The 24762-nt window shown below is 45.8% G+C and overlaps 2 protein-coding genes across 3 annotated transcripts in view; both read left to right on the top strand.

Moving 5' to 3' along the window:
* Positions 1 to 8767, top strand: part of LOC309514855 (KAT8 regulatory NSL complex subunit 1-like) — a 43992-nt gene extending 35225 nt beyond the window's left edge. The window contains exons 7-13 of one of the 2 annotated variants that reach the window (XM_082192266.1): positions 485 to 625; positions 1339 to 1505; positions 3149 to 3267; positions 4705 to 4759; positions 5417 to 5529; positions 6494 to 6719; positions 7674 to 8767. In XM_082192266.1, coding sequence (XP_082048392.1) covers positions 485 to 625; positions 1339 to 1505; positions 3149 to 3267; positions 4705 to 4759; positions 5417 to 5529; positions 6494 to 6719; positions 7674 to 7955 — 1103 coding nt within the window. In that variant the 3' untranslated portion in view covers positions 7956 to 8767. Of the gene's footprint in view, positions 1 to 484; positions 626 to 1338; positions 1506 to 3145; positions 3268 to 4704; positions 4760 to 5416; positions 5530 to 6493; positions 6720 to 7673 lie in introns of both variants that reach the window. The other variant, XM_082192265.1, reaches the window with a different exon arrangement.
* A 5322-nt stretch (positions 8768 to 14089) lies between these two features.
* SMARCC1 (SWI/SNF related BAF chromatin remodeling complex subunit C1) overlaps positions 14090 to 24762 on the top strand; it is a 97886-nt gene continuing 87213 nt past the window's right edge. The window contains exons 1-4 of the mRNA XM_082192189.1: positions 14090 to 14435; positions 19426 to 19545; positions 20658 to 20743; positions 22946 to 23027. Of these exons, the coding sequence (XP_082048315.1) occupies positions 14136 to 14435; positions 19426 to 19545; positions 20658 to 20743; positions 22946 to 23027 (588 nt within the window). The 5' untranslated portion in view covers positions 14090 to 14135. The remainder of the gene's footprint in view (positions 14436 to 19425; positions 19546 to 20657; positions 20744 to 22945; positions 23028 to 24762) is intronic.

Below are 24762 nucleotides of genomic sequence, written 5' to 3'. Positions count from 1 at the left end.
TTAAACAGATCCCACAATATAGACTTGAATCTGGTTTTGGACAGTACATCAATATATTGCCCAGCCATGTCAGTATGGTTTGGGAGTCAAATGTAATTCAGGAAAGCCATATAAGTTAAATACCAAATGGACGGTATTGAGCTTGGCACCAGTTGCAAGTACAAAGACAATAAATCATGCCTTCACTGAGATCTTTCCCTTTTTAAGTAAGATAATATAGTTGCACACAAAGCATCAGGGTCAAAAATACCCCACAATATAAAGTACATAAACCTACAAGAACAGTATGTGAAATCTAACCGATCCCATCTTTTTAAAAAAATCTGAAGCAAAATATTGTACCATTAATATGCATGTACTATAATTATCAGAAGTATTCAATTCAATTATCATGATTTGTGAATTATTTGTAACAATCACAGGATATAAATTTGAATAACGAATAATAACAAGTGTGGGTTAACTTGTTTTCTTCTGCTAATAGGCAACCCTCTTCATTTACACTTTGAAGCCTTGCTGAGAGAGGACCACAGGTTGAGTCATAAACTCAAGACTCTCAAGATACCCCAGTGGGGTTTGAAAGACCTTACCAACAACATTTGTTCATCATCTCTCTCTGCATCTGGTAAATTATATGCAATATAAGAGAAGCATTATTTTAGCTCTTGGTCTGAGTTCCCATTAAAGGTTCCACATTCTGTCTGAGGAAAAAAATCATCTACTGTATGGGCAGAATCAAACCACAGGATCATCAGGCCCATTTGTTTCCAAGAGTGGCCACTGACAGGAGCCTGAAAGAGGTGGATATAGCATGTTGCTTGTCCCCAGTATCTGAAAGCAGGGGTCTATTGACTCTGTCCAGGGGAGTTCTGCTTATATCTATCAGTAGCTATTGGTCATGATAGCAGTCCTCCATGAACTTGCCCGATGGTTTTTAAAAGCATCTAAGTGGTCAGCTTCTCATGTATCAGAGAATCTCCTAAGTTCATTATTCATTATCTAAATGGAGTTTTTCCTTTCCCCTCTCCTAAAATGATTGTGTTAATTTTATTGGATGAACACAAGTTTGTTTTTTTAACAGTACGGTTGTTGGTGGTTTAGGTAGGACATGTACAAAATGGGGGCACCAGGAGCAATATTTTAGGGTAACATATATATTGATACACTTGCGGTTCACTCCCACTTGATGTTGCTCCTCCAGTCAAGTTACATTAAAACAATAACAGGTAAACTATTTCCAGAAAGTACAGCAGAAAAAAATGAACTCCCATCTACCTTGTGGTTAAGCAGAAGTTGCGGAGTTAGTATATCCTCTTAATTTCCTGTTTTCATTACCAGGTCCTCTGCTGAAAGGATCGGCCAGTCGCAGCTTCTTTGTTCCTAGCCCTCAGACCTACAAACCTAGTTCTTTACATCATGTGCCATCTCTGTGCTTTGAAAATACACCTGCCCCCCACTCCAACCAAGTCTCTGGCAATTCCATGACTGCTAGCAGCTCGACGTTGGTGAGTTGGAACATAGTCCCTTTGGCAAACAGAAATGCAAAGAGGAAATAAAGAATTAGTGTTGCTGGGTGACTTCGCTTTAAACTTAAGCCTCTTTCATCTTTCCCCTGAGCGAGGCATGTTTGGGAGTGCAAAACGTTTTTTAAATGATGCACTGTTCTCTTAACCTTGAATTGTCTCCTAACTCATTTGCTATGCTGTTTCAAGCATATCTCCTGGTGGCTTTTTTCGTTTTCCTTTAGGAATATTATTGGTAAGATATGCAGACTACTACACTAAAAAGAACAAAAAAACATTGCTGGGTTTTTTCAAAAGAAAAAGGAAGCCTTGAAGGTTGAATAAAATGTACCATGGAAATAGAGGCAAAAGACTATCCACTTATCCCCTTTTCATTTTTTGGGGGGCAGAACATTCCTGTGTCCTTCAGCTTCTTGTCTTGGGTGTTTTTCTATATACTACTTCACCCTTTTTCATCCTGAGGTGGTTCGCTCTCTTTGTATTTTAAAAAGCCTTAAGCTGTATTTCAGATGGCTTCTGTGTTTATCAATAAACAGCCCGACTGTGATTATATGGTTACCTCTTGCCCTGTTGGAAGGACCTCAGTAACCATATCTCAGGCTAATAGTATTGTATTCCATGGTGGCTGAAATGCCTTTGGAGTTTTGCCTGGAAAACTTCATCCCCTAACCCAGGCTTCCTCAACCTCGGCCCTCCAGATGTTTTGAGACTGCAGTTCCCATCATCCCTGACCAGTCCCCATCATCCCTGACCACTGGTCCTGCTAGCTAGGGATCATGGGAGTTGTAGGCGAAAAACATCTGGAGGGTCTAGGTTGAGGAAGCCTGCCCTAGCCCCACCCTGTCAAGATACTTTCCCCATCCCATTCTGTGCTCTGTAGCACATTCAGTGTTAGATGGCTGCTCAGTGTGGTGTAGTGGTTAAGAGCGGTAGTCACGTAATCTGGGAAACCGGGTTCGGGTCTCCGCTCCTCCACATGCAGCTGCTGGGTGACCTTGGGCCAGTCACACTTCTGTGAAGTCTCTCAGCCCCACTCACCTCACAGAGTGTTTGTTGTGGGGGAGGAAGGGAAAGGAGAATGTTAGCCGCTTTGAGACTCCTGAAGGGGAGTGAAAGGCGGGATATCAAATCCAAACTCTTCTTCTTCTTCTTCTTCTTCTTCTTCTTCTTCATTATTTATGTTTTAAGATGTGTCCATTTTTTAAGATCTTTCCATTGGCATGTTCAAGACAGCTAAGAGCAACCGCTGCACAGAGCAGTTGCAGCAAATCAATGCAAAAATGTGGCACACCTAAGAGTCCTTTTATTCAGGCAAGATTGATTCCGCATGGAGCATTGGGCCAATAATAGGAGGTGCTGTTGTAGGCATATCAGTGCTGACCTAGAGCTCAGATTTGTTGCAGCTGCTTAGGTCACACCAGCACAGTCTCACAGCACACAGGTAACGTACTGGGGCAGAGAGATGTTGAAACAGCTGCTAGACTCTATATTTGCCTGTGTGGACATTTAGACACCATTGGTTAACCAGCTCTGGGGTGCTTGTACTTGATGTGTTGGGAGGAAATGCGAATGACAGTACTATGTTTTTGTATTCTTTTCTGATGATCCTTGTTTGGTTTCAGCAGCCTGCCAAGAAGAAGAAGGTGGAATGTTCCTATGACATCAACAATATAGTGATCCCCATGTCAATGGCTGCAGCTACACGGGTGGAGAAGCTACAGTATAAAGAGATTTTGACACCAAGGTGGGTTCACCTGGAGGCTCTTCAGATTTAAACAACAGTTGGAGCTTGTTGATTTAGACATAAGAGCATTGTTTTTCATAATTTTTCATAATTTTTGCAAGAAATCCAGTTGTCCTTTTGTAAGAGTAAACGTACAGCACGCCATGCCAAATGGCGTTTTGCTAGTCAAGGAGAGGGCTGAGTTAACAACAACTCCTCCAGAAGTTGTCAAATCAACACGCTCCTTTCTAAAGTGCCCTGAGGCATGGTGGCAGTTTCCTAACTGTACCTCCTGGTGAAGCATTAGCTGTATTTCCAGGTGTGGAAGAACTTAAAATACCATGAACTGGCCAAACACTCAGTGGCTGAATTGTGTATTACAGCAGGACTGGGGTGCCCTGGAATCCTAATTCCCATTATCTGCAGCCAGTGTAGCCAGTTGGCAGGGATGATGGGAATTGTAGTCCAGAAATATCCATCTAGAGCTTCACAGGTTACTTGTACCTGACCCTAAAGCACATCTTCATCCACTGCCAACACACCTGTTTCCTTTTAAAGTTATTTTGCAGCTGTGGAGCAGTTTTCTAGCCCTCATGGCTCTTGAGGAATATTGGGTGCAAGCAATGTATGTTTGCTCCCACAGGATGGAGGGTTAGAAACTTGCTTTTAAAAACACACACGAGCGCATGCACGCACAACCTTTTTCTGCCATATAGCACACAAGGCAGTTCCCCCAATAATTATATAACCCCCCCCCCATAAATCCATTTGTGCTACACAGTCAATAGCAGTGGTAAGGTTGAGGGTGATTGAGTTCTGTACTGTACAGTCGTACCTTGATTCTTGAACGCCTTGGTACTCTTACGTTTCGGCTCCTGAACGCCAAAAACCCAGAAGTCCGCTTGAGTGCAGGAAGTTCCTGCAGCCAATTGGAAGCCGCAGCTTGGTTTTCAAATGGTTTCAGGAGTTGAACAGACTCCCAGAACGGATGAAGTTTGAGAACCAAGGTTCCACTGTACATCAATGTATGTTTTAAGAGTGGAATTGAAGAATCCCTGTAGCCGTGAATAAGGGATGGGTTTATTTCCTGGTGCCAGAGGATGGTGTGTGCATTTACTCTGCTTCTGTGCATCCCACCTTGTCGTCATCCCCCGCCCTATTCCAGCAGTAGATATTTAGCAGGTCAACTTGCTTATGAGAAAGGTGAAACCTCCATGGTTTTTAGGACTTGCACAAGTGAGCACTAGAGCTAACTGGGCATAGCCTGTTTTGACATCTCCTTTGGCGATTTTTTGGAGAAGGTATTTGACTTCAGAATGTGGCATTGCCTCAGTGTCTACTGGTGAGGAAGCAGCAGCACTATAGCAAGCCAAGCCCTGGAGTACACTTTTGGTTGATGCAGTTGTTTGCAATATGTGCAAGAAATTACCCTAACCCTGAGTCATTTTCTTCCTCCAGCTGGAGAATGGTGGATCTCAAAGAGCTCAAGACCTCAGGAGAAGTAGATTCAGAGGTGAGGAGGAACAGATCTGGTCATTATCTCATGCCTCAAGCAATGCATCTGTCTAACTAGGCTTGCATGGACCAGGGCTTCTCTTGTCTTGTATTTACTGTGTAGAGCTTCACTTTACATAGAATTGACTCCCTTGAGTGACAGACCACCATTCTTACCTTGCTTATCCTGCCATCAGTCAGTACATTCATTTTGTGTCTTGAACCAATCAGTCATCAAAGCAAACACATACTCCTTTTGGTTTGTTCTCATTCAAGACTGCAAGACTGAATAACACTGCCATGGAGGAGCATAAAACCTATTTTGTGTGAGAAAATGTTATCTCCATTATTGTGTATCAAAAAGGTTTGCATACACATGTTCCATAAATTTAGTTATTAAGGTGCAGAATTGGTTCCGTTTTTGGACAAAATTAATGTGCTTCATTTGGTAGCCACGTTTACCAAAACAGTCCTATCTACTTGTGTACACCTGTGATCTTCTAGCAACTGTGGAAAGGGGGAAACTGTACTTTTATTAAACTTTTGCACTGCTAGGCCTGTACAGATTATGTGGTTATTTTTCCTGTGTCTCTTGGGGTGGGTGGGTGGACAGTATCTATTTAGAAACAGCTTTGATTCTCTTGAATGTGTCAAAAATAACTTTCTTTTGTCCTAGCTGGAAGATATTTCTGATGAGACATATCTGAACCATCACCAAAAATATGAAGAGCTGGAAAGGGCCCGCTGGGATTCCTGGGCAGGAAGCATTTCCCACAGGCGAGGGAACAGGTATCCTAACATTTGCTGCTAGCTGTGTGTTGTGGAGTAGTTCTCTTCCCAAGTCAGATTATATTCAAAACTTTGTTTCCTGCATAACTTGTGAGCAAAGCATTAATGAAGAAGTCAGTACAGTGAACTGTGGTTGGGTGGATTAGGAGTTTTGCATTGAGCCTTAGTAGATAAGATTTAAGTTTCTCCTTAGCTAGGAAATAATTTGATAGCTTTGGGTCCATTCACACACCCCCACACATATCCCGCCTAACTGTTGACAGGTTTGAAATAACGAATGAATAAGCTTTTGTTAAGGGTGCTCCAAAAGTATGCAAGCGGGCTTGGAAGCAGCTGTGGAATTTCCCTCATAATAGAGATTTATCATATTTTGAGCCTCTGTGTTTTCAGAAATTAATGGAGTAAGAGCAGGTAGGAAGAGAATTGGCTTCCATGAAGATTTGGAAGGATCTTAACAGCATAACAGGATGAATGAAATCACACACACCCCTCTGTCTGTAGGAATAACTTACCATTGGATCTCGTTTTAATTTCAGAGCCTTAGTATCCGGTGCTGCCGCAAACTCTGAGGACTAGAATTATTGCAGTATGTGGCAGCTAAGATCTCTGTATTAAGCCACATTCCCTTGCTTAAACCAGGCAGAATCTCTCCAGTAGTTTAGCCTCATTGTCAAATCCATGAGTAGAATTATTGCCAGAGTGAGAGTGCTGGCTGTAAATATGGCAGTGAAAAGTCAAGTAGACTCTCTTCCCCCACCCCGCCTGCTCCTGTTGTTTTTAAAGAGTGTGCAGTATGGGTGAAGAGTTCGTTTTGAAATTCTGCATGATACCTTGGCTATAGACCTCTCTGCTTCTGAGCTTGCACTTCTTTGAGTCTTACAGTTCTCACATGTAACAGTTGTCCTCACAGTGTGGCTTCACATTGGCAGCGTGATTGTTTTTTTGTGGCGTGTTTTTCTTTTAGGAGCTCTAACAGAGCAGATGGCCGATGGATTCCTCAGCCGGGCTCTCCAGATGCCACGTCACATAATCTTAACCATCTCCAGTATGCAAATTCTCCCATGGGGTCTCTCAGCCCAGAACTTTCCAATGTTCTACAGCCCCTTCTCATAAAGGGCAGGGGCAGAAACAGTCTGTCCTTTAGTGAAGACACAAGTTTCTCCTTCTCAGAAATGGACGAAGATACTCAGGTGAGGACCTGTGTTTCTACTTGGAGAGCTCGTATACAGCCTGTTTACTTGGCAAACCATACATATTCGAAGCTTTTCCGTCATCTCCATTGCCCACCATGGTCGCTCATTCAGAGTGTAAAATGATGTCACCATCTTGGATTTGCCATGAAAGACGAGAATACAATTGAAGAATTGCTCACAAGCATTTCTGGGGCTGAAGGGGATGCAAATAAACCTTCTATATTTGGACTTTGAATGTATCATTGCAGTGGATTGTTTGCATTTGTGTGCTGTGGGTGGGAAACAGAAGTTAAACCTTGTAACCTTACTTCCAAAAAGGTATCACAATAATTGGGTTTTTATGCCAAGCCATAGTTTTTACCTCTGAACCTATATTGGTTCATAAACCATGGTTTGTAAAGGCAGCCAAACAAGGGTATTGAAACTAGTTTGCAAACTACGTTGTCTTTGATCTTACCACAGTTAAGGAGGCACAGCTAAGACAGTTAAGGCACCTTGTGTGTCTATCTGTGCCCCACTGAAATAGGAGCAAGCCAATGAAGCTGAATGCTAAGCAGATGAAGAATAAAAGCTGACGTGGATCTCTAAAGCACAGTTTGCTTAAATGCTTATTCTATAGTGTGGCCTTTTAATTGTGCTTAGCATGATATGTGAGCTGAGCACCTTGACATCTTGTTGCCAGTGACTTAAAACAGCTTCTCATTCTATGGAAGGCATCATATTTATCAAGATAAAGAAAGTGGCATATATAAACTAGACCCATGAATAAGGGTTGAGAGGATGATTACTGTTGATTTAGTTGTTCCTTCAAGAGAAAAGCTTCTCTGTTTTTTAATCTCATCCAAGCAAGATGGAAGCATGCGTAATCTCTCTCTTTCTCGGCGCCTCCTCCTCAAATGACAATAATATATTCCGTTCCGTTAACGCTGCTGCTCTTTCTCTCTGTCGTAGAACGTCCAGCCGTGGGAGCCCCGCACATTCCCCCTTTCCGACACAGAGTATAAGGCACTTCAGGACCCACCGTGCGAAGCTCCTGGCAAGCAGACAAGTACCATTCAGCAGTGGAACTCTAGGAGCAATCAGGGCTTGAGGACTAACAATATAAATTCCAGCGCTTCTAATCCCAGGGAGCCATTTGTATCCGGTTGGCAGGTGAAACCAGGCGTCAGCAAGCAGCAAGACGAGTTTGCAGGCCAGCCCTGCATCCCGCCAGTGCTCATCAACAACAGATGAGCGTTTGGGCCCCATGATAACCCGTGGAAGAGTTGCACCCATACTCTATAGATTGGTATCACAGAGCTTGGCTGACGAGTTGGCCTAGCAAGGCAGTGGCGGCAGAGAGCACTGCTGTACCTGGAGCAGAGGTCCAGCTGTGAACTTGGAGCTCCTGCTCCCCTAGATCAGTACGGGCTGGACAGGCAGCAGCAGCAGAGGCAAGGTGCTGGGCCTCCCTAGTGTGGTAAGAGGGGGGGAGGCATCCAGGAAAGCCCAGTTGCAGGTTGTTTCTGGGCAGAAGAACTCTTGCGCCTCGCTGGCAAGGTTAGGTGCTGGTGCCACAAGTGCAGCAGCCCAAGGTGTAACCCAAAAAGGGAGCAGCAAAGAGGATGGAAGACACAGCAAAAGAAGGGGGAGGCTGAGCTGTTTCAATTTGGATGTCTGTTACTCAGGCAACACTTCTTTGAAAGGGTGCCAGTCAGTTGAATATGTAGTCCTCATGAGGTTTTTATGCCGCTTTTGGGGGCAGGAGTAAAGTATCGATTGTGGAAACTCACTCGCACAGATCACAGGCTTTGTCCCGGTGCCGCAGGTGGCAGCAAGGGATATAACCAAGGGGTAGTTGGTGTGTGTGTGTGTGTGTGTGTGTGTGTGAGCGCTGAATAAATGCCTGTAGGGGAGGACAGATGCTTCCCCTACGAATTTTTCATAATGGTTTTTAATTTTTAAATGTAGTTCTGAAATCACTGATTCTCTAACATGCAAATCATGTTTTCTTGGCCTTGCAGAAATGCTATTGTTGCTAATAATAAACAATAAATCATGATAAAGCTTGTTTGTTTTTTTACATTTCCTTCAGAGAAACTGTAAATCTTGTTCATTGTTTGGGATGTTCTAATTTATCTCCCAGCACATGAAATAAAACGTGACAGGTTGGATGTCTTGGGTGGCCGTTTTGTTGTTGTTGTCCTCCTGATTAAGGATCTGGTCGTTAAAAAATGGGATTGAACTTCATAATATTTTAATCACCCAGGTAGTTTGATTTACCTTTTGAAATCCGTTCTCTGATGGAATAGGTGTGTGTCTTCAAACAAAGCTGGCGAGGATTCAGTTTCGCCTCCAGTAGAAAGGGATTTCCATTCTACTCAATAACCTACAATCCGTTTTCTTGAATTCCATGGCATTTCACTTGTGACGCTTCATCAGGATTAGCTAAGTGAACTTGCTACTGAAAGGTTTGCCTAGAGGAGGCAGCATTCAAGGAGACAGTGCAGGGTGGTTGTCAAAGTTAGAGCAACTTCAACTTCAAGGAGTTTGGTAATGTCTCACTTCTCTAAGGTTTTTTTTTTTTTTTTTTTTAAGCAACATCCAAATCCACCCAATCATACTTGCCCCCCCCCCAAAGTTTGGATCTAGCAAAGCTACCGCCAGCACTGTCTAGTAGGCACACATTTTGTGTCGTTCTGTATGTAGACTCCCTTCTGTCATTTTGGCATTTTCATATTTGAACTCTGTTTATAACTTGAGTCATGAAAGGCTTATGTGCCAGGAATGACTTCACAGCATGTTGTGCAAAAATCCTGTGAAAACAGGAGAAAAAATAAAGCTAGTGGCTCTTACAAACACAGCAGCAAAGTCTTTTTCCTTTGCATAAACTCGCATTTGTTTTTCGGGTCATCTTGCCTTGGGTTGAGCACAGCTGAGAAAAGTCAACGAGCATAAATGTTTCATGCAAAGGTTTTCAAGAGTTCTGGTGAGAACCTCCAGGTCTTGTGAAAAGCAAACAATGAGAATAACAAAGAATAGGTAGCCTAGCAGGTAGAACTTCCTCTTGTCGTAGCCGTGGAGTTGCATAATTTACTGGAAAAAGCAGGTGTGGAACGCCCCCCATGTAAACACCATTTCACAGAAGTAAATATTTTAAAACTCATACCAGGTGAGACACACACATTGGTGTGGAAAGGACACAGATGATAACAGGCATTATTATTACATTTATTTATATTCTGCTCCCCCCAAAAAAAACAAACCCCTAAGGACTCAAGGCAAGGACTCAAAATATAAAAACACAGATAAACTAGAAAATCTAAAAACAGAAACAGTATCAATAGAAAGTTAAGGTGAATTTTAATCTTTTGTATGTTTTAAAATATTACAATTTTTGATTGATTTTTATTGTTTTATCTTCTTTTAAACCACTTTGAGGATTTCTTTTTACAGGCAAGGCATACTTTTATGAAATAATCAGTAATTAAAGACCAATAGAATTAAAGTCACATGTACATAAATTATATTAAAAATACAGATACTAACAATAAAAACCTCACAGCACTAGCGGTTTTCCTTTAAAACAGCCAGTTCCTAAAGGCCTGTTGGAATGAAAAGGTCTTTGCCTGCCACAGGGAGCCAGTCTTAACTTCTCTAGGAAGGGACTTGCAGGCCCTCTTCCCATGTCACCTGCTTGTGATGGTGGTTGAACTGAGAGAAGCCTCACCAAAGATCTCTGGGCCCCTGGACAGGTTTGTACGGGAGAATACGGTCTTTGACATAGCCTGGGCCTAAGCCCTGTAAGGTTTTATCGGTTATAACCAGCACTGTGAGTTGTGCTCTGAAACAGACTGCTAGCCAGTCTGCTCCCTAAAACCAGCCCCATTCCAGAGTCTGGCTGCAGCTCTTGGAGCCAGTTGGAAGTTTCTGAGCACTTTCCAAAGGCAGCCTTGAACAGAGCCTGTCTTGCCCAGCCCTGCTGCAATTTTAATCTTCCTCGCAACTCTTGCGTATTTAAAAGCATTTCACCCCGCTCTGCAGCCAAAAGAAAGCCCCTGTCAGGTGTGCGTGCAGGAGCCAGGCACTGTGGCCAGCAGGACTTTGCAGGACTGGGGCTTCCTAAGTTTGTTCTGAAGAGGCAAGGAACGGCCACACAGGTGAGGCCGCTTGGTAACTCACAGCACCTGGTGGCAAGAGGCGGGAAGGGATATAAAGTCAGTATTTTCCCTTCGGCTCTTTGCCACAGCAACACGTTCCCTGCCTTGCTGCGTTTGACTCCTTGCTTCTTGATCCTCGGATCCCTGACCTCATGACTCCTTGCTTTTTGATTCTCGGATCCCTGACTTCGTGACTTCTTGCTCCTTGATCCTCGGACCCCTGACTTCGTGACTCCTTGCTTCCTGACCCTCGGACCCTTGGCTTCTTGACTCCTGGCTCTCTGACCCTTGGACTCTTGGTTTTCTGACTCCTGGCTTCCTGCTCCCATCCCGTCATCTTGCCCCTCCCCCCCCACATCCCTACGTCCCCAGCTGGGACTTCGATTGCCCATGTACCATGACAGTCCCCAAAGCAGTTTGCAAATACCAGAGATTTCCTTCACCCAGGAAGTGGGACGTAAGAACCTGCTGGATCGAGTCAGTGGCTCTCTTGTGCAGCATCCTGTTCTCACAGTGGCTAAACAGAAGCTTGTGAGAAACCTGCAAGCAGAACTTCAGCATGAGCACACACTCCCCACACTCTGGTTTCCAGCAACCGGGATTTGAAAACATTAGTGCCTCCGGCTGGAAGCAGAAGTGAACTCAAGACACCTTCCAGAGTTCTTGCAGTGAACTGGAATGGAAATGCTAGAGGGTGAGCCCAAAGCTGCAGGTTTTTCAGTGGAAGAAGCCCTGCAACTCCATCTCCCTCTTACACGCTGATGGAATGGCTGCTGTTTCCTTTCCTGTTCATCAGCCCACATTTCTTGTTTCAGCCCTGCCTCCTTAGCACGCCCAGGTTAGTCCGTGGTGCGGAGGCAACTGTAAGAACTTGGAAGTCACCCTTAACTACTAAGGCGGTAGTTTTCCTGTGTTTTCCCTTTTCAAAGCTAATTCCTGGTGGTCTCTTATTAATCAAGTAGTGATAACGTTGTCTCCCCTATAACACTTAAGTTCTGTACGCAGGCAGAATTGGCTCAGAAGGGAGTCTGGCAGATGAGGTCTTCAATAGAATTGTTCTGTCTTAAACAAAGATTCAGGTCGGTAGCTGTGTTGGTCTGACGCAGTCGAAATAAATAAAGAAATTGTCCAGAAGCACCTGAGAGACCAACTAAGTTTGTTCTGGGCATAAGCTTTCGTGGTATCTGAAGAAGTGTGCATGCACACGAAAGCTTATACCCAGAACAAACTTAGTTGGACTCTAAGGTGCTACTGAACAATTATTTTATTTTATCTTAAAAGCTAGGAGCATAAAAGCTGTGTATCCAGCTTCGTCTCCACTGACTGGCAGCAACTCTGGCATTTCTGAGGTGGGTGCTATTTCCCAGCCCTGTGCTTGGGATTGAACCTGGGACTTTATCCACGCAAAGCAGTACCACTGAGCTGTGGCTCAGCTTCAAGAGCTTCTAACTTTCCGCTCTAGCCTTCTCAGTGCCATAGGAAACTCCTTTTTAGGAGTCTGACCTTTGAACCACCCAGTTCTGTGTTGTCTGTGACTGCCAGCAGCTCTCCAGGGGACACTCCCAGTCCTGTCAGAAAATGCTATTAATGATTGAATTGGGTCCTTTACCACTGAGTTACCCCCCTATTATTTTGTATCTTTCGAGCATTTGTACCCTGCTGTCAGCCAAAAGGGCTACACTCAATGAAAATGTAGTCTCTGTCTGTGGGCTTATGATCTAAGAAAACACATTACATAAAAGGCAAGGAACAAGGAAGACGGGGAATGACAACCCTCCAGGCACCCATTTCTTTTCTTTTTTAAATCTTTATTAGTTTTCCTGACTTCATACTTCAAATACATATTATATTACATTATACATTTAGTTTACTCCTATGAGCTGACTTCCCTCCTTCCTTCTTGACTTCTTTATGTCGCTTCTAATTTTTTCGCAGTCTTTCTGCATGCTATATATTGTTCTGCTTATGCATTTGTCCAGAGATTGTAAATAAATAGGCCCTTCTATATATACAGTTCTTGTTGTTTTCGTAGATTTTCACGGGTACAGGAATGTAGGTTTTGGTGTCTTCGGGTGTCTTCCCGTGTAAGAGTCGGGGTGTCTGGGCGACGTTTCGACGAGGTCTCACTCGTCATCTTCAGGCTGGTGCTTTCGGCTTCTTGTTACTGGAACAGAGCAAAATCTGGTATTTATAGGAACTCAAACACCAGATTTTGCTCTGTTCCAGTAACAAGAAGCCGAAAGCACCAGCCTGAAGATGACGAGTGAGACCTCGTCGAAACGTCGCCCAGACACCCCGACTCTTACACGGGAAGACACCCGAAGACACCAAAACCTACAGTTCTTGTTGTCTATCTATATATTATTTGCAGCTACCATTGGTTACTTTAATTACATTGTACTTATTATTATTATTCCAATGAAAGTATTTATATTACACATTATGAGGTTTATTTCGATTCTACTGGTTTCTCCGTTTCACACAAATCTTTTTGAAATGATTCATCGCCCTGTTGTCGGATTTTCCCAGGCCCCCATTTCTCGCGAGTTGTTCCTGTATTGACCAGCTGGCAGCTCAGGGGCAGGAGGCGCCTGATGGAGCTGGGCTTTTGGCAAAGCTGATGGAGCGAGCCTTCTGCAGCCTCTCTCTCCTGCTGTTGTTCTTGCTCCTTCTGCATAATGCAGAATTGCACGCTCAATTAACTCCATATTCAACTAGGCGCAACAGATCCGAATAATTGCTGGGGATCCCTGGCGCCAAACCCTGCTGGTGCTGCTGCTTCCTTCCTGCCAGGCTCGGGCTGCTTCTTTTCCAGGGCTGGGGGATCGGCTTTCCCTGCCAGCGAGGCTTTGCCCGCCTGCTGCTCCAGCTCCCGCCACGCTGCTCCGCCCGGCAGCGACCAGAACAAGGGCCGCTCAGCGCGCAGGCGCACAGCTTTTCCCGGCACGCCTGCGCAGAGAGGGGGTGGGAAAGCGCTCCGGCCTCGCCCATGCGCACATCCTCCAGGAGGCGTGGCCCGCCCCTACCTGGCGCCTGCGCGGAGAGGGCGTCGCAAGGGGGGCGGCCGTATCAACGGCCCTTGGTGCGCATGCGCCCGGCCAGCACTCCCGCCTCCTGAGCCAGCGCGAGGAGCCGGCGTCCCGCGCGCACGCGGGCGGGCGGGGAAGGCGCCGCGTGAGGCAAGAGCGAGGGGGAGGCTGGTCCGCTGCGCGTGCGCGCGGGAGAGTGGCGGCGGTGTGGCAGCCGCCGCCGCGGCGTCCCGCGGGCTCTGCGCATGCGCGGGGCCAAGAGAGTGGGAGGCGTCGGGCCCCGGCGGCGGAGGAGGCGCGGAAGGCCGGGAAGGACAATGGCGGCGGCGGCGGCGGCCGCCTCAGCAGCAGCCGTGCCTGCAGGCGGCGGCGTCCTGGGGTCTGCGGCGGCGGGGGGCGCGCCCGGCTCGGGGGTCTCCTCCGCCGCCCCGTTGTCGGCGTCGCGGCGCAAGGACGGCGGCCCCTCGGGGAAGTTCTGGGAGAGCCCCGACACCGTCTCTCAGCTGGACGCCGCGCGGGCCTGGCTCGGCAAGCACTGCAAGAAGGTGAGCAGGCCCAGGCCCCGGCGGCGGCGGCGTCGCCTGAGGAGAAAGAGGCCTCGCCTTCTTCCCCTCAGGGGGCCTCGCCGCCTCCCCTCCCTCTTTCTCCTCACGGGCCCCTTGCCTTCCCTCGGCGAGGGAGGGGGGAGGGAGGGAGGGCGGGGCCTCAGGGGGGAAGCCGCCCCCTCCCATCCCTGGCACCGGACCCTCTGCCCGAGGGAGCCTCCCTCTCGCGGGGCTGGCGGAGCGGGGGGCATGACAAAGGGAGGCGACTTGAGTGCCAGAAACAAAACAAACCCCAAGATGGGAGGTGATCTGGCGCGCGGGGGGGGGGTGTCCTTTGAAGTGCTGCAGAAGTCAGCGGGGTTTACTCCCGAGTAAGGAAGGGTGTGCAGAATGAGGAGGAGGGAAGCCGGGTGGGGACTCAAAGGGGGCCAGGTGTAGGCGAGGGAATGAAGAGCGACACTGGGGTGTGAGGGATGGGCGTCCTCTCTGGAGGGTTGTTTCCCATTATAAAGAGTATTTGAGGGGTGGATCAACAGGACTTCAGCCAGCCGACTTCCTTTGGGACTAACGGGGTGCATGTAAACACGCTTGTGCAGGTTGCATTTTGCAATAAGCAGGTGCTGAATTGTTGGCAGGCGGAAGGGTGACCCTTTTCGGGTCATGTGGTTTGTGTTTATCTTGTGAATGTAGATGTTTACAAACAGAATGAGTATTGGAGGGGAGGAGGGTCATTGGTTTGTTCTTGTTTTCATTATATATTCTGTATTTTTTTATCTTGTGTTTTTGTGCTGTGAGCTTCCCTGAGACCTGCAAATGAAGGGTGCCGTGCAAATTCAAGAAATGAATAAATAAATAGAAGGGGTGTGTGTGGCTTAAGAGAGAAAGGAACTGAATGGAGTGTAATCCTGAGAATAGTTGGGGGCAGGGACCTAGGCTCCTTGTCTCCTGAGAATGGTAGTTTAAAAGGGGAGTGGCTTGTGCAAATTGGTTCAGACTTGGTCAGGGTGTCCTGTTACCTACCTGGGTTTAGGGGTAAGAAGATAGCCTTTTCCAGCTGAATGGGAGCTCTTGTGTGAAGCGAAGGGGGCGGGCTCTGTGCGGAAGAGGCAAGGTCTTTGCTTTCCCTGGGAAGAGCTAACAAAGGGCCAGCTGCCTCTTCACCCTGCAGTTGTGGGGCTTGTTATGTTAAAGCTGTTCCTGCTTCAAATATCAGGTTGCTGTTATTCTTTATTTTCAGCTTTTCTGCAGGGTGGGCTATAAGGGATCAGAGGGATAATGTGTGGTGGAACAAAACGGGGGAGGAAGGAGGTTGTCCATTTGTAAAGGTCCCTGGGGCACATGCTCAGTGTGGTCTTTTGTCCTAAGAGGACTTACGGGCCTAGATGTGTGAGCTGACAGGGTCATCAGTTTCACTTAAGTCTAGCTGAAGCTGTACAGTATTTGCGTTAATTTCTGAGGTGGTGATGAAACCGTGAAGTGTGTCCAAGGTCCTCTGTGTGTAGCCAAGCAATTACGTACCATGTGGAACTTTAAATATGGGCTTGTTTCCCCTTTTTACGAGATGTCTTGGCATAGTAAAAGGGATAATGTTCATAGCAGCATATAATCTCTGAGACAGTTAAAACATTATTAACATAGCAGTAAAAAGCATTATTGAAGTCTCAGAGGTTAGCGAATGAAACTGTTGGAAGTGTTCTTTAAAAGCACGAATGTAATAGATGAGGAAATAATTACAACCAATGCAGGAACCCAGGGCATAGATACAGAATTAAAACTACATTTACGTGTTTCCCTAGACCCAGAGATATGTGATGGCTTTATTATTCCCTTTTTGAGGATGGAGCTTGGGAGGATGGCTGCCATCCAGCTCCATGCGTGGTTGGACGAAGCAGATTACCTGGACCCATTTCACTCTTGTTTCAGGCCTAGTTTTGCCATTGAAGAAGCCTTGGTTGATGACCTGTGTTGGGAGAGGATTGACCCTCTTGGTTTTTCTCTCAGTGGCTTTTGATACTGTTCTCCATGGTATTCATCTGGAGTGGCACTGCTGGCTGTGTGTTGAAGGCAGAGTGATATGGTGGTTCTGTTCTGTCTTATCCGTATGGAGTTTCCAGAGAGTGGCAGTGGGGGACTGCTGTGTGAGCCCATAGCAAGCCGGCTATGTGTTTCTGGGGCTCCTTCCTGACCCCCATGCCTTTTAACATCTGTATGAGTTGGTTATCAGGGCAGGGTTGGAACAGAGTCTTTAGTATGTGGTTGACACTCAGCTCCTGTTTCTTTCTTAATCAATTAAGGCTGTATAACTGCTCGATCGGTTGCTTTGAGGTAGAAATGCTTTGGTTGGGGGCCAGAAAACTGAAGTTAAACCCAATAAAACAGGTGCAGTGTCTTTGTAGCTCTTATGTCCAGGAATTGGGTAAGAGGGCCTGTTCTGCACGGAGTTGCAATCTCCTTGAAGTGGCCAGGTGCATACCTTGGGAGTAGTCCCAGATCTCTCTTTGTGTGGAGGCCAAAGTAGCATCAATAGTATTTATGATATCTACTGGTTCACCAACTACGGTCATTCCTGGTTCGCTATAGCCTGGCTGCAGTAGTCCTCACACCCTGGCTACAACTGGAACTGATGATGTATAGATTGAACAGGTAGTGCGCTGGAGAACTCTGCTGGAGTAGCTGTGCTGTAACTGTGGTGTCCAACTTTGTCCAAATCTGAGCCCCTTTATCCTTAAAGGACAGCACAATTTAGTTGTGGGCCAAATGTCAAAAGGGCATTCATCACTCAAAAAAGCTCTGCTGAATGGCTGTTTGCAAACTCAGCAATGACAGAGAAGCAAGCTTTCTTTGTTGCTATCACTGCCACATGGTTAGTGTAGTAGTGCATTCTCAGCCATGTTCATTTAGAGTCGAAGGTTGATGCCACCTGTGCTCTTGCTGTCCGTTCTGCTGCTTCAGTGCACACATGTACACACTCTAATGCACACACATTTCGAGTACCAAGACAGCCCCATGCTTGACATGGATGCTGTGAAGTCCTGAGACAGCCACCCAGCTCCTGTCATCAGAAAGATGGCAGTCTCTTTCACCTTCCCTGTCTTCGACACTTAACTCCCCTGGTCCATCTCTAACAAAACACCAGGCAGCAGATAACATTCAAGCGAATAACGGTGTTGTAAAGTAAATAATTAATGCCAGGGCATATCAGACTAGGAGATGCTTGCAGTATAAAAATACCAGGCACAAATCACACCCCACCTTTTACCTGGGATCAAAGAGGCACGCAGAATCACTGAGAACTCCCAAGTGCTTTGCCTCTGAAGTGCTGCACAGTGTCAGGTGCAATACACTTCCCCATCTCTTGCCAAAGGGCTCAGGCAGCCGCGCCAATAAGCCCACAGAAATTACTAACCTGTAGTTTTATTTTTTCTCATAAAGTGGTTGGCAGAGGCTGAACTCTTTTTATGAAGGAAAAAGGAGACTAGTAAGACTGACTTTGCTTCTATGCAGAGTGCAGAGGAGGGAATTTCCCTTTGTTCCTAGCTCAGAAATTCAGGGAGATACCAGAGAGATTCAGTGAAGGGGGCACTTCGCTTGGCTTCCTTCATGCCCATGATAGAAATAAATACAACACTTCTTTGTCTCCAGCAGATGTCAGCCCAGTGCCCACTCACCTGTGTGTGATTATTCCACATCACCTGTGATAATGCAAGACTAGATATGCGGGGAGGGTTAAGGCTTAGTGGGGACCATAAGCAATGCCTACCTAGACCAAACCATTTCTTTTACACATCCATCAGTGCACATGGTAGTTTACAGCATAAGTGAAAAAACTGGGTTGCTGTGCAAAGGAAGTGACCGCTTTGAAATTTGACAGTCGAGATGACAGAGGAAAGGGATGTGAGCGGCAATGGCAGTTCAGGATACTGGTGAACAAATGTCAATACACAGACCTTGTTCCAATTGGGTATGAAGACGGGGTGTCAAGCAAAGGCTCCACGGAAAGAGGATTTTGAGGATCACTTTAATTTGTGAAATGTTCATACCAATGTGCATTTCTCTTACTGGTGAAAGCTCATGCATTTGAACAGTGGACAAAAATGTGAACGTAATCTTGGGTAGTAAATGGTTATCAGCTTTGTCCACTGTTAGACGCTGTTTATAAGAAGTGCATGCAATATAAATAGGGTGCCCTTTAATGCCTGAGAGACTGGGACACGGGTGGCGCTATGGGTTAAACCTCAGAGCCTAGGACTTGCCAATCAGAAGGTCGGCGGTTCGAATCCCCACGAAGGAGTGAGCTCCCGTTGCTCTCTCCCTGCTCCTGCAAACCCAGCAATTCGAAAGCACACCAAAAAGTGCAAGTAGATAAATAGATACCGCTCTGGCGGGAAGGTAAACAGCGTTTCTCTGCGCTGCTCTGGTTCGCCAGAAGCTGCTTATTCATGCTGGCCACATGACCCGGAAGCTGTACGCCGGCTCCCTCGGCCAGTAAAGTGAGATTTGCGCCGCAACCCCGGAGTCGGTCACAACTAGACCTAATGGTCACTTTACCTTTACTAATGCCTGAGAGATGCCCAGAGTGGCTGGGGCAACCCACTCAGATGAGTGGGGTACAAATAATTTATTATTATTATTATTATTATTATTAGTAGTAGTAGTAGTAGTAGTAGTATTAGCAGCAATAGTAGTAGTATACTGTAGTGTTGAACACAGGAGTAGTACTGGCCTTGCCAGTGATGGTTTGCATTTAATGTATTGAAAACTAATAGCAGCTTAAATGAACTTGGCAAATTTAAATCTAATGACAGCTCCTCTTTGACTGACTAGCTACTAACTTGGGTTGCAGAATAACTGTTAAAAGTCAGGATTAAAAAGTCACCAACATGGCAGAAATGAACCTTGAATTTGTGGCGTTAAAGTTGCTATAGCTTGTGAGTGACTTTCCAGATGAGTGAGAAGACAAAGATTGATTTGGGAAATGTTTGCTTTCCAGTATGTTCAAGCGGATGCTCCTACCAATAAAACACTGGCCGGGCTTGTGGTGCAGCTGCTGCAGTTTCAGGAAGATGCCTTCGGAAAACATGTTGCCAATCCTGCCTTTACAAAGTTTCCTGTGAGTATTTAAAGCGCTCTTGTAATGTTTCTTCAGCTGTTGTGTTTGCCATAGACTTCAAAGTAAATAGGTCTACAGCTGCCTTCTGAAAAAGCTGCCAACACCTAAGAGTGGGAGGCTGTATTTGAACCCAGAAGCAAAAGGATTCTTCCTGTTTCACTTGGTGTCAGAAACACAAGTTGACAAATTTAGCCTTCACTCTTCGTAATTCTTGTGCTGTTATATCTGCTAACAACCCTGCAGGGTTCAATATACTAAGAATGCTGTAGGATTAAATCTGGGCTTTGTTTTGAGACTTTAATACATAAGTAGATGGAACCCAAATATGTGCTTGGTCCAAGCCGTATAGGATTTCATAGGTAATTGCCAGCATCTTGAGTTGCGATTACTTTTGTGAACTTCAAGATGGCAAACTCAATGATGGCACGCATTTCAATTTTTGTCTTTATGATTTAAATTAAATAGATCAGTCTTGATTACCCCTACTTATGTAGTGCTTGTTGGCAACAGTACTGGAGCAACTTGAGAGATCATGTATTTTATTGTAGAATATTTCACTACACCCCTGAGAAGAGGAATAGCTAGGATAGTCACACACGTAGGACTGACTAGACCTCAAAGGGTCCTGATTTGGTGCTGAGTAATTCTCTAGGACCCTGACTTTGTTTGGGTTCATATTATTTGCTTCTACTTGGTTGCACCAATTAATTAGGAGGGTAGGGGTGAGATAACTGTTCACATACACTCTGGGAGTTGTTTCTGTGCAACACATGGCCTGTCAATTTTTGCACTACAGTTTTGCAATGCTGCAGTGTACTGTTTAATATTTTAGATTTTAAGGACAGTATGCAGGACCCAAATGTAACTTGAAATCTCTAACATTGTGGGGGTGGGTGGGAGATACAGGAGACCAGTGAGGTGTGTGTACTTTGAGTTTCTTTGCTCAAATATACTTTGCGTATTTGAGTATACTTTGCTCAAATAATGTGATTCCCCCCCCCCAACTGGTTCCCTGGGAGGCTTGTACTGTTTAATATTCCGCTGCTTCACTGCTTGCTTCTGCTTTTGTTACTGTGAGTATGAATGTCACCTTGATATTTTCTCTGTTTTAGGCAAAGTGCTTCATGGACTTCAAAGCTGGAGGAACGCTATGTCACATTCTTGGTGCTGCATATAAGTACAAAAATGAGCAAGGATGGTGAGTCTTTTTCTTTTCATCTTTTCCACAGAATTCCCAAGTCCTGCTCAAGAGTATGCAGTTAGTTTTAGGTGGACAGATGAAAATGATTTGATTTCAAAGAACTTGAATTTAAATCAGGGTTTTCATTGAAAAATTACCCTTTTTATTCTTTCCTGTATGTTGTTATTTTGTAATATACCGTATTTTGCGCCCCATAGGACGCTCCGGCCCATAGGACGCACCTAGTTTTTTTGGGGGGAAATTAAAAAAAAATTATTTCCCCCCCAGGTGCGGGGCTGGAAGAACCAGGTCGGGGAACAGTGGGAAGGCACGCTCTGCCTCCCCGCTGTCCCCCGAGCTTGTGGGGCTGGCGATGGGGAGAAGTGCACCAGTCCCGGGAGGGCAGGCAGCTCTGCGCCGCCATCCCGAGCGGGGCGGGACTTGGCGCCCCGCTCGGGATGGCGGCGCAGATCTGCCTGCAGTCCCGGGACTTCAGGCAGCTTTGCGCGGCCATCTGGAGCGGGGAGGGCTTCGCCCCCGGCTCCCGGTGGCCGCGCAGAGCTGCGCTGATCCCGGGACGGCAGGCAGCTCTGCGCAACCCTCGGAGCCGGTCTCCCGAGGGTTGCGCAGAGCTTCCTGAAGCCTGGAGAGCAAGAGGGGTCTGTGCCCACCGACCCCTCTCGCTCTCCAAGCTTCAGCGAAAGCCTGCATTCGCCCCATAGGACGCACCCAGATTTTCCCTTCATTTTTGGAGGGGGAAAAGTGCGTCCTATAGGGCGAAAAATACAGTAGTGGGTTGGGTCCACAGATAAGCATGGCAAAGTTGACTTTCTAATAATAATAATAATAATAATAATAATAATAATAATAATAATAATAATAATTTATTTGTACCCCGCCCATCTGGCTGGGTTTCCCCAGCCACTCTGGGCGGCTTCCAACAAAGATTAAAAATACATTAAAATGTCACACATTAAAAACTTCCCTGAACAGGGCTGCCTTCAGATGTCTTCTAAATGTCAGGTAGTTTTTCTCTTTGACATCTGGTGGGAGGGCGTTCCATAGGGCAGGCGCCACCAACGAGAAGGCCCTCTGCCTGGTTCCTTGTAACCTGGCTTCTCGCAGTGAGGAACCTGCCAGAAGGCCCTCGGCGCTGGACCTCAAGTGTCCGGGCAGAAAGATGGAGGTGGAGACGCTCCTTCAGGTATACTGGACTGAGGCCTAACACACACACACACACAGAGAGGGAGAGAGAGAGAGAGAGAGAGAGAGAGAGAGAGAGAGGTTCTATAGATTCTGTGGGATCAGGTAGTCTGGCATGTCCAGGGGGCAGGGTGTGTGTGAATCATGTTGTAGCCACTTCCGGAGGCAGAGGAAAGTTTGCTTCCTCTGTCTAGCTTCATGCTTATCTGTGGATCCTATCCGGTGATTTTATATGCCATTAGAGAACTTCTGAAGCAGAGTGGCATAACATTTTTAAAATAGTCGCTTGTTTTTCCTTTGACCGCTCAAATTTCCTTTCAGACCTTGTTAGTGTTTCAGATTCTGGCATTCACTTCATGATGAGTGAGGATAAAGGAACAAACAGATGCCGGGAGCAAACAGGGCAAGAGCACTATATCTCATTCTTCCCCGTAACTTTGAAAATAATCTAGCTGGCTGCTATCCTTAAACAAAACACTGGATTAGTTTTTGGATTGAGCCAGCGATGCGACTCTTGATATTTTCAAGGCTTGGATTAGAGAAGAGGAGGAAAGGAAACAGTTTAGTCCATACACTTGTATGCATACATGCTTCTCCTGTTGCACATAGGGTCTGTGGTGAAGATAATGGACTGCTGTAATTCCATTATAGGGCTGCTTATTTTCCTTTTGATGCATAGCATTTTTCTGGGGTATCTCCCTTCCCCCAAATCCTAGATAATTGGGGTTGTTCTCACTGCCTTTATTTTTTGTCTGGCCTCGTCTTCCTTTCGCTTGCTCCACCCAATTAAGTTGTGGTTCCTTGGAGTGCCCTAAGTCTAAAGGCTTCCTAGGAAATGTTTCTGTATGCATGGACAGAACTTCCGATGGAATTGATGGGAAAAGGTGTTGCCTTATCACATGCACAGGGCCATCAAAGACTCTTTACTATAATTATCAGATGCTGTCTTGAATTATCCCAAACATGTCTAGAGGTGTTTATCTATTCTAAGTACTATATAAATATTTTTTGTTGCAGGCGCCGATTTGATTTGCAGAACCCTTCCCGAATGGATCGAAACGTCGAAATGTTTATGAATATTGAAAAAACATTGGTGCAGGCAAGAATTCTGTTGATTAATTTATGGTCTTCTGTGTGAAAAATTATTTTCTAGCTTTAAGGCTTGCTGTGAATGTGGTCACAGGCCCACCTGTGAACGTATGTAAAAATTGCATTTGTAGCTTGCTAGCATATTGTCCCATTAAAAATATAGATTAGCAGGAGGGTAAGGGGATAAATATGTACGTACCGGTAATTAAGAATTCAGGAAAGGAAGCAATTATTTTAATTTCTAAAGCAGGATTATCACTTATAGAACAATTAATTGGCACAAAGTTCTTCAGTCTTGCCTACCTTCACAATAACTCTGTGAGGCAGATCAGTCATGTTTGGGATACTGCAGCAGAGCAAGCATGAGTTTCCTGGAGCCATATGGCAGAGGTTCCAGCTCTAGGTGCCCATGCTAGCACACTCGATTATGCTTGCAAAATTCATTTCTTAATTTAGTAAACAATTTACGTACTGCTTGGTTATAACAAAACCCTACACAAATGAACCTCAAAATAATAAGTTAAATTTCAAACTGTCCTGCAAAGGAGGCATGGACAAAGAAAACCACAAATGGTGATCCTATAGCTCACTTTCTCTTCAGCTGTTGATACTTCACCAGCAAACCTGCTGGGCTCTGATGACCATTCATGTGCTGGGATGTCACCCGCACAAACTTAGCTTAAGAACTGAGAGCAGTATTCTGTTCAACTCACCACTTTGCGTGTATACCTGAGATTTAGCTGTCTTTGAGTTCACCTTGACAGAGCTTCTGCAATGTGAAAATTTCCATCTCTACCAGCAGAAATTAGCCTTATAAAAGATACTGGCTGGGATCCATAGAGATCATCATCATCATCAACAATTATTATTATTATTTTATTATTTATATTCTGCTCATCTGACTGAGTTGCCCCAGCCACTCTGGATTCCCTTATGATAAAGCACATCTAGTGGGATGTTTACTTGGCACAGCAGATCCCCATTCCTTATGAGAGACTGCTTTGAAAAGTCCCTCAGTTTCATACATGGTTTGACACATGATGCAGGAGGCTGCTGCTGCAGACATAGGAAATCCAAACAAACACGGCAGATACTGTTGCTTTCCTGGTTGTGGGAATAATGAGATATTACTTGTGATGGACCGAGCCCTAGTGTGGAATAAACTGGCCCTGGTGCATGTTAATGCTCTTGATCCTTGATTCTTTTTGTTTCTCAATGGAACTCTTGGCTGCTTATAGTGTCTCTGTGCACTGAGCGACAGCCGAATACTAGCACAGTGTGGGGAAAGTAAACGGAGAAGTTTTTCTCCTCCTTGTGGTACTGGAACCAAATGAGGTTCTCCAGTGAATCTGAGCAGAGATTCAGGACATACAAACAGGAAGTATTTATTCAAATAGTGCACGCAGGTGTGTGTCCCCCAAACTTAAGATGGAGATTATATTCCAGAACCCGTATGCATAAGAAAAATTGCATAAGTGGAGAGCACCCTTTAAACCAGTGTTTCCCAACCGGTGTTCCGCGGCACACTACTGTGCCGTGAGACGTTGGCTGGTGTGCCGTGGGAGGGAGGCGGGCGAGTCGGGCGGTGAGAGGAGGCGGCGGTGAGGATCCGCGTCGAGCCGGGGGCGGCTCCGCGGTGGTGGTGCCGAGGTTTCTCTCTCCATTCTCCCCTCACACACACACACAGGAAATAACACAGGATCAGCTGACAGGGCCCAGCCAATGGGGTGGCGGCGGGGCAGCGC

The sequence above is a fragment of the Podarcis vaucheri genome (assembly GCF_965113315.1).
Source record: "Podarcis vaucheri genome assembly, chromosome: 12".
Classification (NCBI taxonomy): Eukaryota; Metazoa; Chordata; class Lepidosauria; order Squamata; family Lacertidae; genus Podarcis; species Podarcis vaucheri.
This window is presented reverse-complemented; position numbering and strand designations above follow the sequence as displayed.